This window comes from Brachyistius frenatus, unplaced genomic scaffold (genome assembly GCF_029030835.1).
Source record: "Brachyistius frenatus isolate BFR_SWC_R1_liver_20210118 unplaced genomic scaffold, ASM2903083v1 Contig_106, whole genome shotgun sequence".
Lineage (NCBI taxonomy): Eukaryota > Metazoa > Chordata > Actinopteri > Embiotocidae > Brachyistius > Brachyistius frenatus.
In genome coordinates this window covers 745,297-765,181 of record NW_027210705.1, presented here as the reverse complement: position 1 = coordinate 765,181, position 19,885 = coordinate 745,297, and the positions used below count along the sequence as shown (strand labels likewise).

The following is a 19,885-nucleotide window of genomic DNA, read 5'->3' as shown; positions in this document are numbered from 1 at the left end:
ACACACAAAGGATTCTGCTGCAGGCGGAAAACACTGTGGCTCGTTTCTTTTTCTTTGAACCAATCCCAATCTTCTTGGGCAGCGCTAAGCCAGGAATTCTTGCAAAATAGTGCCATGGGTGAGGAAGGAGGAGGAGGAAGGGGGGGAGCTGGTATTAACATGGATAAATCCAAAAGATTGAAAAGAACCAAGCAGACCGACCTTAATCAGGGTTCAACGTAACATATTTCCCCACCGGCCCACTCGGCCAGTAGGTCAGACTTCCACTGGCCACAACATGACAGTAACACCTTCTCCATCATTTTGGTGATTTATTATACACAACAACAAGTTGTATGCATTTCAACAACGGGCTCAAACTGTAGCCTCTGATTGGCCGCTACTTCCAAGAACATACAATTGACCAGCCAAACATTTTGCCCCCCCCCGCATTAACTTTTACTGGCTCCAGGCAATCAGTCATGTCGGACTCCACTTAATGCATGAAGTAAATCTGTATAACAACTTTTCTTGCGTGTAGGTTGCTGCTGCGAGGTTGTCCTTGTTGTTTCCCATTGTGACGGGGATTTTAAAACCAGTGACACAAAGGCACAGGAAGAGGAGGAGAGCGTTGACTCGGTCGGCGTAGGGCGACCTTCCAGCTCCACGGAAGATATCATGTTTCATCTGCCTGATGAAGAATGATGAAGAAGCAGAATTGAAACAGAAATGTTCAAATAAAATCAGTAACACCTCCTAAAGCATCGTGGCAGAGAGATGTCCTATAGTGACCCCGTCTGCATCTATCAGCAGGCTTTCTGACATCCCCGCCATCAAAATAAATAGAAGTGCTAGTGTGACATATTTCCTCCAGACTGGGCCTTGCATGCGTTGGTCATCTGCCTGACTCTTGGTGTGCAGCTTGTTACTACTGAGCTCCGTCCAGTAGCACTCGTCATGTGCTTATGTCTCTTAATCCCAAACTAAAGCTAAGATTAGCCCACATACGCACACACACACACACACACACGCACACACGCACACAAGGGTCACACGCCCAACACCACACACACACACGGCAACAAGAAGAGATCACACACACCTTGCATAAACAGGGTGACACCGACTTACACACACATGATTACACATGGACACATGCACACCAACACAAAGCTCTTTCTTCTCTGTAGCCACTTTAGCACTAAGTGAAAGAGAGTCGCCGGCACCCCGCGGTGTCGACACTTAGTCGGACCGACAGCGCCGAGTCCTTCACACGCACAGATCACGCAGCCGAGCAACCGCGAAAAAGAGGAATGTTAATTCCGAGCCTTCGTTTTCACTCCGCTGCGCAGACGTCCTCCCCACCAAATCTGAAAATGCATCTAGTGCCACGACCCGGAGCTTTTGCTCTCCAGTGAGGACAGATCTGAAAATGCCAAACACTTTCAGTGCCAACGAGGAAGCGGAGGCACAGACGGAGGCTGCTTCGAGTCCACGCAAAACTGGGTGTTGTCTTTTTCCCCGTTTGTGTTTATTTTTGTCAGACAACTTTGCAATCATGAAACAGTAATTGGTGTCCCGGTGCAACAATTACCCTCCGGCTTGATTAATAGGTCGAGTTTACGTTGTGCTGCTTCAGCTGCCCAACGGGAAAAACACCGAACGGGAAATAAAACACAGAGTTTAGTGGTTGTTCTGGTATATTTTAAAAGAGCAGCTGATTATTCAGTCAGTCCAGTGGTTGCAATACATCTTGAAATGATTCTACACTACTTTTGATAACCAATTAATTGATAGTCAGTTATCAATCAAAAATGAGAACCTTTCATCAATAGGAGGATTGGCTGCTTTTATCTGATTTATATGTTTTTTTGAATAAATCTTTAGGTGAAATATTTTGGGTGTTGCTTGGGCTCAGAGAAGTTCTGACAGAGATGGAGAGCATCACGGACATGAAGTCTGACAATATTAACAGCAGAGCTTCTTCATGTGGGAAGTTGATAAACGTGCATTTCCCTGCAAATGAGTCTAAATGGCAGAAAAGTGTCGAAACGTACCAAAACCGCATGGCAGCTTAAGGACCTGTGGTAATGTGTGATTTCTTTTTTTGTTGTTGTTGTTTAAATGGATTTTATAAAAACAAATATCATCACGAACAGTATCGACCAGGAACCGGTATCAAAGTCAAGATATCGGTACCGTTGTCGAAGAGCCCTCCGAACAGATCTCCCGTGAACAATATCTTCAACGTGTTGGTGACAGAGATGCTGACAGGTGTCACCTCCCTCCCAACGGGCCCGTTGCACACGCTTAAGAAGTTTTGACAGGAAACCCTCTGATGGGATCCGACAGCGGGCCGTCGGCCCGACACCGCCGGATGCAGCGCAGGCTGCCGCTGTCTGATGCAGACGTGACAGGGAAGGTCCGAGCGGCACCGTGTTTGAACATTTTCTGACGTGGAGGTTACTGCAGCATCCTTTGTTGGTTTGGTACATTCGGACTTTAATACACAGCGCTGACCTCGTCGTTAACTCTTGGACATCCGGGCCGCTCAGTTATTCCCGTTGTCGCCGGGTTACTGTGGCAGTTCAAGATAACCCCGCTTTGATCTCTGGCTGCAAGGACAACTCTGCCGTTATCTTCCCCGTTTTATCGACAGCGGTAGAAGACTTTCGCTTTCATTTCAGCGCATGCATCATCGTTACATCATTTACGATTGCGTTTTTTTTTTTTTTTTGAAGACCGTAGTGAGAAAGAGAGAAGAAGACGGTGAGAGAAAGAAGAGAGTGCAGATTTCCCTGCAGGTCTCCATTTAATTTGTGTTAAGTAATGTCACGCAGTCTGATTGTGTGTACACGTGAGAATGGTTCTCTCGATGGTATTTCAAAGAGCATAATAGCAGAGAACCTCAAAGGTCACAGTTGAAACTGAAGCGTGCGCCTTCCCATAAATTCAGGGCCTGAGGTGTCAACAGATTTATCCAGAAACCAGAATATAGCTGGATGCTATTTAGATGCAATTAGTTGTGTTGGCTCATTATGTACAAACACTATTGCATGGTGGGCATGACTAGGGACAAGCATAAGCCCCAGATATCAGACTACACAAACACAAACACCACTTCTTTCTCCTCGAGTGCTTTAGTAAACACGCACATATGCCACGAAGAGATGAACACAATACTGTGTTACTGTCTGGGCAACCATATGGTGGGTGGTTGTGTGCGCGCGCATGCGTGTGCGTGCGTGCGCGCGCGTGTGTGTGTGTGTGTGTGTGTGTGTGTGTGTGTGTGTGTGTGTGTGTGTGTGTGTGTGTGTGTGTGTGTGTGTGTGTGTGTGTGTGTAGATGGTCTCAGGAATGTGTGATATTTGTTGACCAAATAGAGGGCTTGTAAAAAACCGAGTGTTTAACAGCCAGAGCTTCTCTCCGTTCAGAAACAAACGTCTGCATGTTTACTTGACCCCAACAGACTAACAATCCAACAATGAACCTGCAGCTTGGTTTGGTCAGATGCTTTGACTGAGGTGACTCCAGATGTGAAGACATGCCAAACTACTGAATGGTGGTGTTATCGCTGAGGATGTGTGACTTTTTGTGTGTGTGTGTGTGTGTGTGTGTGTGTGTGTGTGTGTGTGTGTGTGTGTGTGTGTGTGTGTGTGTGTGTGTGTGTGTGTGTGTGTGTGTGTGTGTGTGTGTGAGAACAGTTACTGCCAGTGTGTAAAAGCTGGAAAAACAGCACTGCCTGCAGCACATTTTTTTCCCTTCTCCAAGCTGAAGTCACTGACTTCAAAACCCTTCTTAAAGTAACAATCTCAAAGATTTTTCATTTAAATAAATGTCATTCAAGTCCCTTTTACAGAATGAGGTAGCATGGTGGTGACTGAGGCTGTGCAACTCTGATTGAAGCCCTTTCATTTGCAGCATTGTGAGCGTGTCAGTGATGAAAATTCGGGGGGAAAGAAAAGCAGTAAATAATACGTCTTCCACCACCACCCCGCAGTGGTTGTTCTGTCAGATGGTGGGCGGAGCTAACACTTCAACCACCTGACTCACATCACACAGACAACACTTTAGATATGTCTGTTTTGTCATACGTGACAAAAAAAACCAGCTGTATGGAGCTCATTTCATCCCAAAAACTAACAAACAAACAAAAAACAGGTTTTACAATAACAACTTGCAGTAACTGTGGTTTTCAAATACAGAAGACCATTAACAAACTGACGCAAAGAGAAAATGTGCCTATTAAGACTTTTATCATCTTGTTGTAGCAGCATGATTAAACAAATGTTTCATTTAATAGGATAAACATGGGTTTAACTTCTTATTCTTGAATAAATACTGTCACACTTCCACTCCCACACACTATTTATACACACTGATCAAATTTCCACCTCTGAGTAATTGCAATATTTTATAATCTTAATATTTCTTACAATTCCACGTATTAGTATCGATGATGAAGACAACAGCAGAGACTCCTGTGACAGGGTATATATCCCATCCACCCGGTGGCTGTAACACCGGGCCTGTTCACACCGGTCAGTAACAGTAACTCGGGTGATCTGATCACAAGTGAACATCTCTGAATACGGCGGGTGTAAATTAATCCAAAGTGCAAAGAGGAAGCATCGAGATCCAATCGCTCAGGCTACATTCACAGGTGGTCTGAGCCGCAGAGGGCCACCATTTCTTTTTTTCCGCAGTGCGCATGTGAATGCACCCGGGACCAAACAGAACGGCCTAATCAGCTGACTTCCTTGGCGTAAAGTAGAAGTGCGGAAGTTCTGACGGAACAAGAAGAAAGCAGTGGTTTTTATTATTTCTCCTTAAATCCTGACACACAAGGTGCAGGAAGTGCAATGTGGTCTCCTGCAGGTTAAACCCACAACGCATGTGGTCTTTACAAATGAAAACGATGCACGTGTTTATAAGCATGTAAGGCAGGGAAGTGACAGCCAATCACGAGTGGCCACTTGAGACGCATTGTAACAGCAGGTGCACTTGTGATCGGATCACCGGAGACACATGACGGCAGGTGTGAACAGGGCCACTAAACCAGAGTAACAGCTTGGGTGATCCTGCCTCCCTCTTCTCCCTCTTCTCCTTCGTCTTCTTCTTCTTCCTCCTCTTCCTCCTCCCATCAATGACTCATTCTTACAGATAGCACCTGATCTCAACTCATCCTCTCATCTCTCCCACTAATCCAGCCTCATCCGCCAGCAGCAAACAGCTGGAAGGTGTGTCCACAGATGGGAAGAGAAGAGGGCAAATATTTGACAGGGGTGAGTGTGTGAGTCAATACAGCCAGCCAGTTACACACTTTATCATATCTCCAGCAGACTATTCACTATGTCAGCACAAACACATCCATACCAGTCTGAATCAACAAACAAGCAGTCACTTAACACTGCGAGCTCTTCACCAGGTCCGGGACACGGTGAAAGGAGCAGGAGCAGGAGGGCTGTTTTTGACACAAGGTCGGGCGGCTGCGTTTTTAGTTGACAGATCTAGACACGGGATATTTTCAAGAATATTTTTTCTCACGTGCAGTTTGAGAGCCGTCGGCGCACCACAGTGCTTCACACGGCAGGACAGAGGGGCCTCCACGTCCACAACATCCACGGTGGTACTGCTCTGTGGCGACGTTCACACCTGGCAATAAAAATGCGTCCTGGGCAGTCTGATCACAAGTGTTCAGCTAAGAGTGAAGATGTAAAAGCACCTGGGATGCATTGAGGACACATTGAACCTGCTCAGACCACATTCAGAGGTGAGGCGGGCTGCATACATGTCCTGGGCCACACTGAAGGACAACTGACTCCTCTGACGTCTTCTGTGCAAGTAACTGTAATAATTACACAGAGAATAAATATCCAGCGTGATTCTCACATGCACAGCTGAACAGGTGGCCATAAAGCAGCTGTTCAGTGAATGAACACAGACTGTATACATTCTACCTGATGCTTATTTCCCCAAAGTCTTCTCTGTTTTTTTTCCAGTTTACCTCGTCTGTAATTTCTGCCACAGATCAGACGAACAGCTGTGAAAGACTTGCACAGTTCATTCAACCATCTCAAAGTCAGACCCTCTCAAACCCCGCTGGAAGAATTCAATAATTTGAACCCGAATTGACGCGATCTGGTTGAGCCTGACGGTTCAGGTTGTAAATTACAAACGAGTGTTTAAGCATTTGCAAATTTGAAAGACATGAGAAGTACTTTCATTGACGACACATTAAAATGAGGCTGGAGTGAGCAAATGATGTCTCATTTTGTTTTATACCTACTTCAACTCGCATTTCTCTACATGTTTACTTACTTGTTTATTTATGTGATTTATGTGTTTATTTGCATATAAACGGGAAGTAAAAGTTTGGTGGTCACTTGAGGCACATGTAGAGACGCGCTATGATGCCCGGTGTGAACAGGGCCTGTCATTTAGTGTCTTTTCTGTTGCTACGGCTGCAGGAGGTCCATGTACGGCCTTTCTGAGCAGGAGTTCTATGAACACTTGTGTAGAAGAGATGAGTAATGACAGCTTCATCGGAGATAATGACAGACTGAAAAACAAGAGAACAAACATGAGCAGAGACACCGTACAAGGGCAGGAGGAGGAAGAGGAGGAGGAGGAGGAGGAGGAGGAGGAACACAACAGCAGTCAGAGAGCCCACGGTGCGTGGAGGGTTTGGTTTTGTGTGAGTGTATGTATGTGTGTGTGTGTGTGTGTGTGTGTGTGTGTGTGTGTGTGTGTGTGTGTGTGTGTGTGTGTGTGTGTGTGTGTGTGTGTGTGTGTGTGTGGAGCAGTGCACACGTAGAAATATCACATGGTTCGTGGTGAGAGGAGCGTGTCAGTGTTAAAATAAATGTAGCATTGCTACCATCTAGAGTGGGTCACGACAAAGAGTTGAAGAGCTGAATCATGTCAACGAATACTCAAATTCAGGGCTGAATAGCTATATCCTTTTTTTTATTTTTATTTTTTATTAAATTCTTTTTTCTTTGGATTTGAATGTGATTTCACCACCACTTACATGTGCACTTTCCAATGTGAGTTTTGACTTTTTTTTACAAATTAAAAAAAACTTGTGATCGCTGCCTGATACACAAATGAGGCATTGCTTCTAAAAGACAAACAGTCTCTCCCAAAATCAGCCAAAACTCCTGGAATGTTTATAATTTGGACCACAACGATATAAAATATAATAACCGAGATGCTAGTATCTTATTTACAGTCCTAAATAGCAGCGGTTTTGTAGATGAGAGTGAGGGAAAGCAGAGAGACTGAGCAGGGACTGGGACATGAAGAGGGAACTGAAGTGGTAATCGTTCACTGCACTGATTGTGGCGGCTTGAAGCAAGACAATGTGGTTTTCCACCGAGCTCACCAGAGCAAGTCTTGCTCTGCTTCTGTGTCACCAAAGCCCCAGTCGCACTTCCAATGGGTCTGGGACACGGGGCACGTGTCCCCCATCTGTCAGACAGTATGTCAACACAGCCATTATAATCCTGCTAAACGGAGGCCTGTTAAGGCCCTCTGCATCGACACGTCTCAAAAACCCGAACCTTATCTCTCCACCGCGTCATACTGCCTCCATCGCTCACTTCCATTTACTTCTCTTGTTTTGTATCTTTTCAAATCAGTTTCCTTTTCCCGTTTTCTGGGGGGCAGTGCCACGCTTGGCGGCAGACCACCAAGTATCTCCCAATATGCAGCCAACAGAATAAAACGGGATTCAAACCGAGTCAAACACAAGTGCATCATTGAAATGACACATTTTAAAGTGAGGTGTTCTGTGGCCGGGCCTGCCGTGACGAGCATGCTCAAACACACCGCCGTGGCGTGCAGTCCATCTCCTCCACAGCCACGAGAAAGGATTCAAACCCAGGTGGGAGCTATAGTGAGGCCACAGACTTTGAATAAACAGGTCAGTGGGTGCAGGTTGATGTCCACAGTCAAAATGTGGATAAGCCTGTTGTGTATGTGTTTAACTTTCTATATGTCTGTACAACACTGCACATGCACAGACATGAATTGCAATGAGAAAGATCAGAGGGACTGAAAAGGACCGGGCTCATGTGACTGGGTTGGTGTGAGTGGGATGGTGTGAGTGGGTTGGTGTGACTGGGTTGGTGTGACTGGGTGTGTATTCTTGTGTATATAAGCGCCACATCAGAACGTGTTTGTACGTGTCGGAAATCAAAAGAGATTATAATCATTCCCAACGGCTGCATTCAAAGGCGTAGACAGCCATCAGAGAGGGGGCAGATGTGATATTGTTTAAATATGAGGATAATGATGCACATCATATCGACGGTCTCTCCTGGAAGCCGTTCATTACGTTGCACTCAGCAGTTTACATGATGAGCGCTACAAGTAGGTGGGTGGGGGGTTCATGGTATCCAACCATGTTGCAAACAATTATGACGAAATACGCTGGCCCCTTAAATCTGTGCATTCCTCTGAAATCAACTTCCCCAACACACACAGATCAACCTCATCTGATCGATATCAGCCATTGTTCAGGAAGCAGGCCGGATGGAGTGTGACCACCGTTTATCACTGCGACAGGAGACGAGCACTTCCTCTTTCAGGAGCCCATTATCACCATTCAGAAAACATTTTCAACACAAAACCCATAATGGCAAGTTGAATGAAACAAATGAAATGCATCTATTCTTGTTTACACTAGCGGCCACCATCAGAGTACATCAGGCTCATCTGAATGCACACGCAGCCATGGAGTATAAGCATGTGGGCATGTCGCACATACAACATGAACATGGCCTGTAGCTCTCTGTGTGTGTGTGTGTGTGTGTGTGTGTGTGTGTGTGTGTGTGTGTGTGTGTGTGTGTGTGTGTGTGTGTGTGTGTGTGTGTGTGTGTGTGTGTGTGTGTGTGTGCGCATGCGTAAATCAACAAGCATTTGGGTCTGATTCAGCAGCGATGCAAACAGAATTAAATGTTTATTTCAGTCGGCCGTTGGAACATCTGGATGACGCTGCAGTAAGAGAGAAGCATTCGGCCCGCTTCATGTGACAAGCAAACGAAAACACATGTTGAAACATTAACACCCACACTGAGAAATCACAGTCACAGTTCTTGATCACACACACACACACACACACACACACACACACACACACACACACACACACACACACACACACACACACACACACACACACACATCCCCCAGGAGCAAGGAAAAACTGTGTGGCCCTCCAATTAACAGGTAATAAGTTTTAATGGACTCGTACCTTGTTAGAACAGAGTCTTTATAGCTTAGTAAATAACTGGCAGATGACTTGACTCCAGAACCGGAGGACTAACACTACTCCCGGTTGCACCAACACTATTCCCGGTTGCACCAACACTATTCCCGGTTGCACTAACACTATTCCCGGTTGCACCAACACTACTCCCGGTTGCACCAACACTATTCCCGGTTGCACCAACACTATTCCCGGTTGCACCAACACTACTCCCGGTTGCACCAACACTACTCCCGGTTGCACCAACACTATTCCCGGTTGCATCAACACTATTCCCGGTTGCACCAACACTATTCCCGGTTGCACCAACACTACTCCCGGTTGCACCAACACTATTCCCGGTTGCACCAACACTACTCCCGGTTGCACCAACACTATTCCCGGTTGCACCAACACTATTCCCGGTTGCACCAACACTATTCCCGGTTGCACCAACACTATTCCCGGTTGCACCGACACTATTCCCGGTTGCACCAACACTACTCCCGGTTGCACCGACACTATTCCCGGTTGCACCGACACTATTCCCGGTTGCACCGACACTACTCCCGGTTGCACCAACACTATTCCCGGTTGCACTAACACTATTCCCAGTTGCACCAACACTATTCCCGGTTGCACCGACACTATTCCCGGTTGCACCAACACTATTCCCGGTTGCACTAACACTACTCCCGGTTGCACCAACACTATTCCCGGTTGCACCAACACTACTCCCGGTTGCACCAACACTATTCCCAGTTGCACCAACACTATTCCCAGTTGCACCAACACTATTCCCAGTTGCACTGACACTATTCCCGGTTGCACTGATATTATCGAGCACAACACTACCTCTCAGATCTTATTACGCCACAGACACAGCACAAATTCCAGTTTCTTGTGATTTTGGTTCCGTTCCCACCAAAGCAAAGATTCAACAGACCTCTGGTCAGCACCGGGCAGTGAGCTACAACGTTGCTCACAACATATGAAACCTGCAGCAATAAAGGTTCAGAGCAGTGAAAACAGATGAAATCATCGCAAAAAGCCTCTCGACATCTGCAAAGCATCGTTAGCACAGGAGGGTTCTGACACTGCGCCTGCCACTTTAACCTTTCTCTTCGTAGATAGTGAACAAACAGGACTGACTGTCAGTGGAAGCACATGTCCGACATGAAGTTCAATCTTTGGTGCAAACAAACACACACACACACACACACACACACACACACACACACACACACACACACACACACACACACACACACACACACACACACCTTTGACGGTTGCAAGCAGGCAGTGAAGAAGTTTTAGAGAGGGAAAGCAGGAAGTGTTTTCTGATGCTCTGTGTGGGTTGACAGTATGAATGACGACCTCTGCAGCTGCTAGAAAACTCCACACAACCATTTTTCAGGCTTGAAAGGGAAATGGCTTTTTCCCTGTGTGTTACATGGTGGGTGTTGTTTTTCCATCAGGCCGAAGCTGTAACCCAGGTGACAGTGTGTGCTTTGGCTGACTGCATGGAAATTGGTTTAGACTGAAAAAGCTCCAATTGAACGACACTGAGGCAAAGAAAACAAACTGGAAACAGGAGAAAGGAGGAGAGTAAAAAATAGCGCTGAAATTTCATTGGCTGCATCAGCAGCTTTTGGCAACTTAATCCTCTGACTTGGCCAAACCAAAAACCAGCCGTCCCTTAAAAGAAGGCGCTGGTTTTGGTCTGCAGTGATATTTACCCGTAAGATCTGCGGGAACTAACATGTGTACTTCTGTGCTGCTCAGTGACTGCACAGAGATCTTTATTACCTCTCTAAATGTGTCTGTGTGTTATGAACCTACTGCTAGAACTAATTATACACACACATGACTTCACTGTGGGAGAGCATTCAAACACATGGGTCAGCAGCAAGACAATCCAATAATAATGCATTAATGAAAGTAGCGTATCCTTGTTAGCCAACAGAAACCTGCTGCGACAACAAACTCCGGTCCTGACTGATGTGCTCACACACACAAAACAGTGCACATGTAACTGGTGGTGAATAAGCCTGGTGCGAGTCTGTGTGTGCACTATGCTTCAATGCTCTTCATGAGGTTGCTTCCAACACGGGGCAGGTATGAGGGACAAGACAGCTGGCTGAACATCCTCCTCCCGATAAGAATAACAAGCCTCCTGCTACTACTTTTTTTTTTTTTTAAACTGTGCAAATGATTAATCGATTGTCAAAAAAAACAAGAAAAAAAAACGGCAACTTTAACAAGAAGGGCACTCTGAGAGCACAGCACCGAGGCCAACGGGCCATCGCCGAGGCCAACGGGCCACTCTTATCTGCAACTACAACCACTGTCTGGATGCATTTGAATAACTATGACAGCGATGTCAACACCTGCTTGAGCCCAGATGAAGCCTCAAATGGCAGCTGTTGTACCGGTTCCAGTTCCTCCTTATGAAACCACCGTCCCAGAGATCTCCATGAAGACTACTTGCTGCGCAAAGTTTGAACAAGTACATGTGTATCCCAGACGATAACTGTAACCTGTGAATGTGGATATTCATATGAAGTCATCGTATTTAAAGAATCACCCCCCCTCCCCCACCGCACCACCTCGGCAGAGGTAACAATCAATCCTACCAATCATTGCGTGTCTTTACATGGACGTGCGTGTCCAGTTACGAGGCTTATCCCTGCTTTGATCCATATCCATATCCCTGTTTACATGATAAATACCAGTACCGTGGTTACTGATTACTGCATGCCGTAATGTTTATAAACACCAGCAGTTTGTGTTGACCTGTTGAGCTGACGTTGACATTTTACAGACTAAACCACTGGATTCTTTAATCATGAAAATGATTGTGAGTTAGCGTCTGGGTCCATGAACAGGTAATTATAAGATCAGAGATTATCCAGCACCAGATGACAGAATCTGTAACATAAAGTGTTGTGACAGAGATTTGATGGAGGAGACTGTGTTTTGACACAGGGCCTGAATCACGCTCTCAGATCAGCAGGCGTGTTCTCATGTTGGAGAAGCGTTGTATAATAGGTCAGGTTGTTTGTACTGAACGTTTCCCCTCAGAATATCATCGGTGAACTCGGTCTTGACAGTCTGACCCTGGGACATGAACTGCAAGTGCACAACATAACTTGGAATACTTTTTCAGGAAGGTTATAGCTTCCCAATATTTTTGAAACTATTAAACAAAAAAACCCGACTCACTGCACTTTGAAACCATCACCTTGAACGCATGCCTCCGACACGATAAACACTGACAAGCCTTTTTCTCTTTCCTCAAGAGATTATCCGAGCTTTTACAGCCAAGCAAATTAAATAACTGTTGACGGCAACTTTGGTTTCATGTTGAAGACCATTTCCAGACAGTGCAAACGATCATAAAAGATGGCTATGACTTGTAAAGCACTCCAGCAACTCCGATTTGTAGGAAATCTTTTGAGAATTTCACATAAAATTCCAGAGAGAAGAGCCGATAGGGAAATGATCTGTAGGTCGAGGTCCTGGAACAGGCTGCTTGTTGCACAGACAAATGAAGTGCTTCAAACAGGCCGCTCCCCCCGTCATCTGGAGAACATGACCGATTACTCCATTAGTAAAAAGGTCAGGTGCCAGATGTTTTTTCTACCAACTATGCAAACAGGAAGTGGAAATAAAGAAAGTGAGAAGAGGTCCCTGGATTGCAGCTCTGTTTACGCTGCTCTCTCTATAATACTGCTGAGCAAACACACCAGCTGAAGGAGATGAAAAAAAACCATCTATGTTTAATTGAAAATGAAGCAATGACTGGCAGTACCCATGAATGTCTGTCAGACTGTGTTTAGTGGATAATCTGTAGATACTCTATCTCGATTGAGTACATTTTCTAGACTGCACTTACTAAATCAGTTACTGAGAAAAAGATGGTAATATTTCTTTTTGATTCATTTGCAGCTGGCAGAAGAAAATGTAGTGGGGTAAATTGCTTGAATTGTGCACTCACAATTAAGTCGTAGGAACTATATGGTATTTCTAACCAATTAAATGGCTCCACTGACAGAAAGTAGGATGAGAAGAAAGACACTTCCGAAGAAATGATCAATTTTGCCGAGGCGTCCCACAGCTCAGAAACAACCAGCATAACTCCAAACAAAGCGTGCGGGTACTTCAGCAGGTAGCTGCTGTGTGAAGGGCTCGACCAGATGCCAAATGCAGCTTTATTTACCTCTCACTGCACACGGAGAGCTGCCAGCATTTTCTAGGGGTGATTTCTCCTGCTTGATGAGGATGGATAAATATTTCAGTGGTTCAGTGTTAGATCTCTCTGCTTTATCATCTATGTGTAATTGTGCATGCGGGAACCAGTCTTCCAGCTGATTTTCTCCTCCAAACCCCTGCAGAGAGGCCAAGATCATATAATACAAGCTGCTTGAATACACACACACACACACACACACACACACACTGGAGACAGCACCATGTATTCCCATGAGGCCACGGTCCCATTCAGTCACAACCATTACCACATCGTTAACACATTAAAAAGCTTTGCATTTGTAATTGGACGTTTTCAGTCACTAGTGCAGTCTCTCAATTAAAATGGAGCTAAAGAGAGCATCTCGGGTCTCCAGCCTGGTCATCTCAACAGCAGCCTCTGAAATGGACAACACAAAGCAAAAAAACAATACGGCAGCTTGCCAGACGCTATTATTCAAACTAACCCACGGTGTTGATTTGTTTTTCCAGGGAGTCTCTGCAGTGAAGCCAGCTACCGTTAAGTTCAGTGCCAGGCAGGCAGGCTGCCTTTTAAAATACACTTATGTTGAACCAAGTAAACAGAGCAGTGTTTAACCTACTGACCCACAGCCCAGGGCTCTGGTGGCGGTGTCACGGCCTGAGTGGGTTATTAGTGGAACCCCTCTGGCCATTTCATCAATACACATTGAGGCTGGCCAACAGTAATGCTCAGCAATAGCAAGAAGAAGCTAGTCGCGATTATTACCATTAACAAAACAAGCCCCAAGGCCAACTCTGAGAGTCTTGGCTCCTTGTAGTGGAGCTGCCTGTCTGGATATAGGTCAGTGTCTCACATGTGTAATTAAGGACAGATGTGTGCAAACGAGCGATGGCCTGATCCCAACATAAAGATCAGAATCAGGGCCAATCAAGACATGTTTTAATCCAGCGGTGTCGGCTACACTGAGCTGTATTCAGCCCCAATCGTTTGTTTCACGTGAACTCTCGCACGGGGGTCACGAACACAGAGTGTTTGTGGCAGGATGTGGCTAAAGAGTGTGCAGTGCAGAAATATTACAAAATCAAAAACAAAAGCAGCAATGTCTGTAATGCGAGCATGTGGGGGAGCGGTGGTAACATAGCTGCGTTCAATACGACAGATATAAAAAAAAAATTAAACACTAAAGTGTCGAGAGAATTCACTCAGGTAACTGATAAAGTGGCATGATGATGTTTATTTGTTGTGACTGTGAAAGTTCAAGTTGTTACACCAATTCAAAGTGGAAATGTGATTCTGACAATTAGATGATGTTCTTACTGCAATTTATATTATTTAGACATGTTTAAAAAAAAAAACACACACAGTATCACTAAGTGGAATTGTGATAGAAAATAAATATCCGTTTCATTTCGCAAAAGAAATATAAATAAAATGTAAAAAAAAAAACCCATTGAGGAACAGCTTGGATGCAGGCAATATTTTCTTAATGCATTACAGACCTATTCAACTGTCAAGCATATTTACCGGTTTGATATTCATAACTTAATGAACTTGAAGTGTGCACTGTGCAGCTGGATCATCAGGGAAAATACAATAATTAACTATACAGGCACGTTGCACCTTGGCAAAAGAAGACACTCTACTGTTCCTGAGGGAAAGAGGAGGGACCAGGCAGCCACACACTTACAAACCTTCCTTGTTATTACCCTCATTTCCTCCACGACAACCTGAAAAAGGCAGCAGTGAAACAGGGAGCTGGTACGTGTTGTTATTCCCTGTGGGCTAAAGCATGATGTCAGTTCACTACATGAGGTGAATGGGACACATGCACAGGGGGATGCAGGTAGGCCTCGGGCTTCTACTCCCCCATCCCCTCTGGAGAAGGGAGAGGGGAGGGTGGGGGGGCGCACACCACACAACAGCAAGAACTGACACATGCAGCACATACGCACACCTTAGCACACACCTCCTTGGGCTGAAAGTTATCATGACATTCAGGCTTTGAACAGCACCCTCAGAGTGTCCTCTCGGGCCGTGAGGTATGCAAATGGGGGCTAATTCATTTCATTCACAGTGGAGCAGATCGCCTCTACAGTGATGTATGTTATAGGATAACATCCACTGTTAAATCCACAGCCAGTCCAAATATTCATTGATCCAATCAGCGGAGCAAAAGTGAAGTCCTGTTTTAGGCTTGATTCACAGAGGAGTTGTCATGAACATGAACACACACCCTACGGGTCGCTGCATAGATACGCAGCGGCTGGAGCGCGTCGACTGTGGGCATCAATACATTTCTGTAGGCCGCATCGTGATGCTACAACCATGACATCATAGCCGGGATACTGCGCAGTTGTGGTCGGATGCGCCGAAATTAGTATGTTTCTGTTGTCATCAAGTATTAGCTGCAGTGCAGTGTAGAGCTGGAAGGATTCTGGAAAAACAAAAGCAAAACATCTTCCTCACAGTGTATTTCTTGATGCGTAGTGCTGTCCCCTACTGTGAGAAACACGCACACAACTTTTATCCAAAGATGAACTAGAAAAGAGAGCGTGGCCCGGAGGCGCAGGATGTCTCTTAATGTGTGACTCAAACTAATGGACTGCTTCCCTCTACTGTGCCCCTGACCTCTCATGCTCCCTCAGTCATCCCATCTCCAGCGCAACATCTCTTTCTCATCCTCCATCCCAGATTTCCTCTGCTCCCTCCCGTCGTCTTGCTCCGGAACGTCTCCATTTGCTCCGTCGCCCCCTTTCCGCTCCTTTTTTGTGCCTCGGGACGCGGCGGCACGGCGGGCCGGATCAATCCGACAGCAGCGGGACAGATGTACGCAAAACACACTCGCACACGTGCGGGTGACAGACGGGCTTTTGTCCGAGGTCGGCGCTCTAAAAATACAAGCACGGGGCGAAACCCTTGTCATGCGAAGTGAAAATGCTGCATGTGCATAAGTGAATTCTGTTTTCCATGGGGCCCAACACCCACATTCATCCAACTCACACTGTCCAGGGGAAACGCACACAGCACAGCGCTGCTTTCCAAGCACAATTCACAACGACCTCCTGCGTATTCAACCCCGCACAACACGCACACTCCCACCTATGCGACATCCTTTTAAAATAAGGCCTTTCTGGACTGCGGGGTTGTCATTCGGTTGAGCTTTCCTCCGGGCGTTACGCCCTCGTCCACATGGTGCTTCGGTGGCGTCTTCAAGAGAAGCTGCGGCTGCAGCAGCTCTCCACGCAGAGACCAGCAGGCCGGCTGATAAAAGGCCACTCGCTCCTTCTGCAAACTGAAAATCACAGACAATCTGTCCAATACAATGTGCGATTGACAAAACCCAGACCGAGTGTGTGCTTATGGGAGGCTGACTCACAGCATTTGGATTCGAAGTGTTCCTCCTGTCTCACCAAATCCTCAGCCGAGGACATATTTTAAATGGTGATTATTATATTGTTACATAATACACGAGGACAGAGAAGTGACAGAGCAGCAGCATTTCTTCTTTGGAGCCATGCTTGTGAGTGTTTGAGTGAGAGAGTAAGAAATTGCTTGTGACTGTGTGGGATAAAAAGAGCTCACAGTGTTTTCAGGCTTGCCTAAACATGTACAGTGCGTAGCAGGTTCTTATCACACTGTCAGACAGGCAACCATCTCTGTGACACCGCAGAAGTCCCTTAACCAGTCAGCCTGCTATGACTGACTGACTGTCTGTCAGGCCTGCCAAGCTCCTGATTCACACGGAGCTTGTGTTTGTGCGCCCAATGAAGTGCTTCATTCAAGACCTGCAGTTTGGATGACACAGTCAGTCATTCATTCGCCGGTCAGAGCAGAAAGTTTCCCCTCAAACAGATTTTCACCACTCGCCCAGCTGTCTCAGATGAACACCAAAACAAAGTGACTGTCTCCCTCTGCATTCACTGCCTCTCTCCTCGCCGGCCTTTACGAGGTTCTGCCATAGCAAGTTGGAAAGTCCCAGGTGTGGTGCCAGTGCTGCAGCCATTAGGCTGAACGACGCTGAACGCAACCAGTACAAAGGCTGAAAGGATCAGAGGGCCGGGTCAGCCGGCAAAAAAAAAACCCACTGGAGATGAATGATCCTGCTGCCATTCTTCTAACTATTCCGGTTTATTAGTCATCATCAGAGCAGCAGCAAGGGAACATTCACAGACCATACCTGCTTTCACACAGCACACCTGTCACCACATCCTACTGGCGAGCAATGGATTATAATACATGAATATACATGAGCTTCGTCCTGACATTTAACACAGGATTACTAATGGATGATAATTGTAGCAACGACAGTCATATTGCAGAAACAGAAGCTATTGTCTTAAACAGAGTGTAAGTCGATCTTAATGCTCATAAGTGTATCTTAAACATATTTACATTGCAGCTATAATAGACCAAGAGGATACAAGCATGCTTGATAGCTTTGTATCGGTGCAATCGTCCACAGAGGATGGCCATTACAACTGAAATGTTGGGACTCTGCACAAAAACGTGCCCTGCTGCCATCATCTTACCCTGGCAGTGGATCTTACTCCAAGTACCCTGGATTGGACCTTCAGTCCCTAACGATGGCCAGATGTGCATGACTCATGATGCTCTGTGCCCTGCCCTTTAATCCCTGCAGCAAGTTGCCAACTGCCACCAGGTCAAAGCACACGGTAATCACGCCCGGTACTGGGTGTCTGAGCTGCACACAAGCCACGCAGGAGGGTGATAAATGCCGCCACAGTAAACGACAGCTCTTATCTGCAGGTCGGAGGAAGGTAATAAAAACGTGTGCTTATGCCGTCATAAAGAGGCAATATTCTCCCTATCTGGGATCGTTTCGGAAAAGGCCTGTTTTGTTTTGTTTTGTTTTGTTTTGTTCGATAATGTAGTTTTGCCGTTCGGTCGAAAACCTCCGGTAACGGTGGGTGGACCTTGAGCGTAATGTCCGCAGGGCCACTCTTAGTAACTCCACAAACACCACCACGCTTTCTGTGCGCGCGTGTACGTTTCATAGTGTGCGTGCATCTGCGCGCGTGCCAAATCTCCAGGCTATTATGAGGGGCTAATTGGAGAGCCCCGGTGACCGGCGGTACCGCCGTTAATAGTGACGGGAACCGGCGATGCAACACTTACTTGCCAATGACCTCGCAGAGCTCGTACACATCTTCAAAGAGGATGTCGTCGTCCGCCATAGTCCGACCCCGGTTGGGGAAAAATTAGCCCCCAAAATATGCGTCCCAAATCTGCTTCTGTTCCCAAACGGGGAGGACGAAGGCCACGAGCAGCTGACCGCTGGACAGAAACAAACAAAACCCACTCGTGTCGTCCGCAGCCGGCCGCTCGGGAAAGAGTTGCAAAGAAAGGTTTCTAAATCCCAGTTGTTGCCTCCTTCGTCGACCCCCCGCCCCCCAAAAAACGCTGCGTCGCTGTGGGTTGAAGCGGCACAGGGAGAGCTCAATAATCCGGTTCGGGAGTCCGCCGGTTCGGCCCCACCTTTCCCGCGGCTTCCCGGTGTCGTGCCCCGGTCTCACTAAGACAACAGTACGTGGTTGTCCAACATGTTGGTAAACCGCTCCGCTGCTGTGTCTGCTCCCGGTTTGAACGCTGTGCTCACGGAGGGTGGAGTGCCCGAGCGGAGCCCGTGGACAGGACTGTTCATCGGGCTCGGGTTTCCGCGCGGGTCCAGGTGGGCTCCGGTGATCCTCACATCCCGAACACACGAGGGTTACACTTTCGTCTTCTCGAGCGCGCGCGCACAGTCCCGGCTCGCCATACAAGTCTTCAGCGTCCAATCCCGAGGCGTCGCTGGCCGTCTCCTTCCCCGAGGCTCGGCAACACTTCCCGGCCGTTGGTTCACCTCGTATCCCTCCTCTGTCGCCCGTCTGCCCGGACGTTCAGCTCCACAGAGCTTCCAGAGACCCAGGCTCCTCCTACACGGGAGTTATGAAACTGCTCGTCTGTCCTCCATTTTGGCGCCACGCCGTTACCCGCGGTTCCCCTTTCAGGGCTACGGGCTTTGAGCCAGCATGGAGGACAACCGGCGCCATAAAGGTTTCTCTAAAACCGCAGTTTCCTCAGGACCTTTTCAATGGATAGGAATGAAGTGGAGTTCCCAACCGGAAGTGAGGAGGAGTATAAATGAAGAATGTCCATAAATGATAGAAACTATGCTGAGAAGTCACATTTCACATCTTCTGATTTTGATGGTGAATGGTAGCCTGTAGGAGACAGTCAACCAGAAAATAAAGAGCAACTCTTTTGAAAATATTTAATTGAGATACTTTTCAAATAAAAATGCCAAACAGTTGGTTTCAGTTGATATCTGGTTTGAGAATTTGGTGCTTAACTCGGTTTTATATCATTATTAAATCATTTGTTTGGAGCTATTGGATAAAATAATACATTTGAAGAAG

At 46.6% G+C, this 19,885-nt stretch overlaps 1 protein-coding gene across 13 annotated transcripts in view; it reads right to left on the bottom strand.

The window, feature by feature from the left end:
• Nucleotides 1-19,546, bottom strand: part of caska (calcium/calmodulin-dependent serine protein kinase a) — a 145,540-nt gene extending 125,994 nt beyond the window's left edge. For 5 of the 13 annotated variants that reach the window (XM_069712048.1, XM_069712049.1, XM_069712054.1 and 2 more), the window contains exon 1: nucleotides 18,606-19,534. In XM_069712048.1, the coding sequence (XP_069568149.1) occupies nucleotides 18,606-18,664 (59 nt within the window). In that variant the 5' untranslated portion in view covers nucleotides 18,665-19,534. Of the gene's footprint in view, nucleotides 1-18,605 lie in introns of all 13 variants that reach the window. The other 8 variants (XM_069712040.1, XM_069712044.1, XM_069712047.1 and 5 more) reach the window with 5 other exon arrangements.
• Between the last annotated feature and the right edge of the window lie 339 nt (nucleotides 19,547-19,885).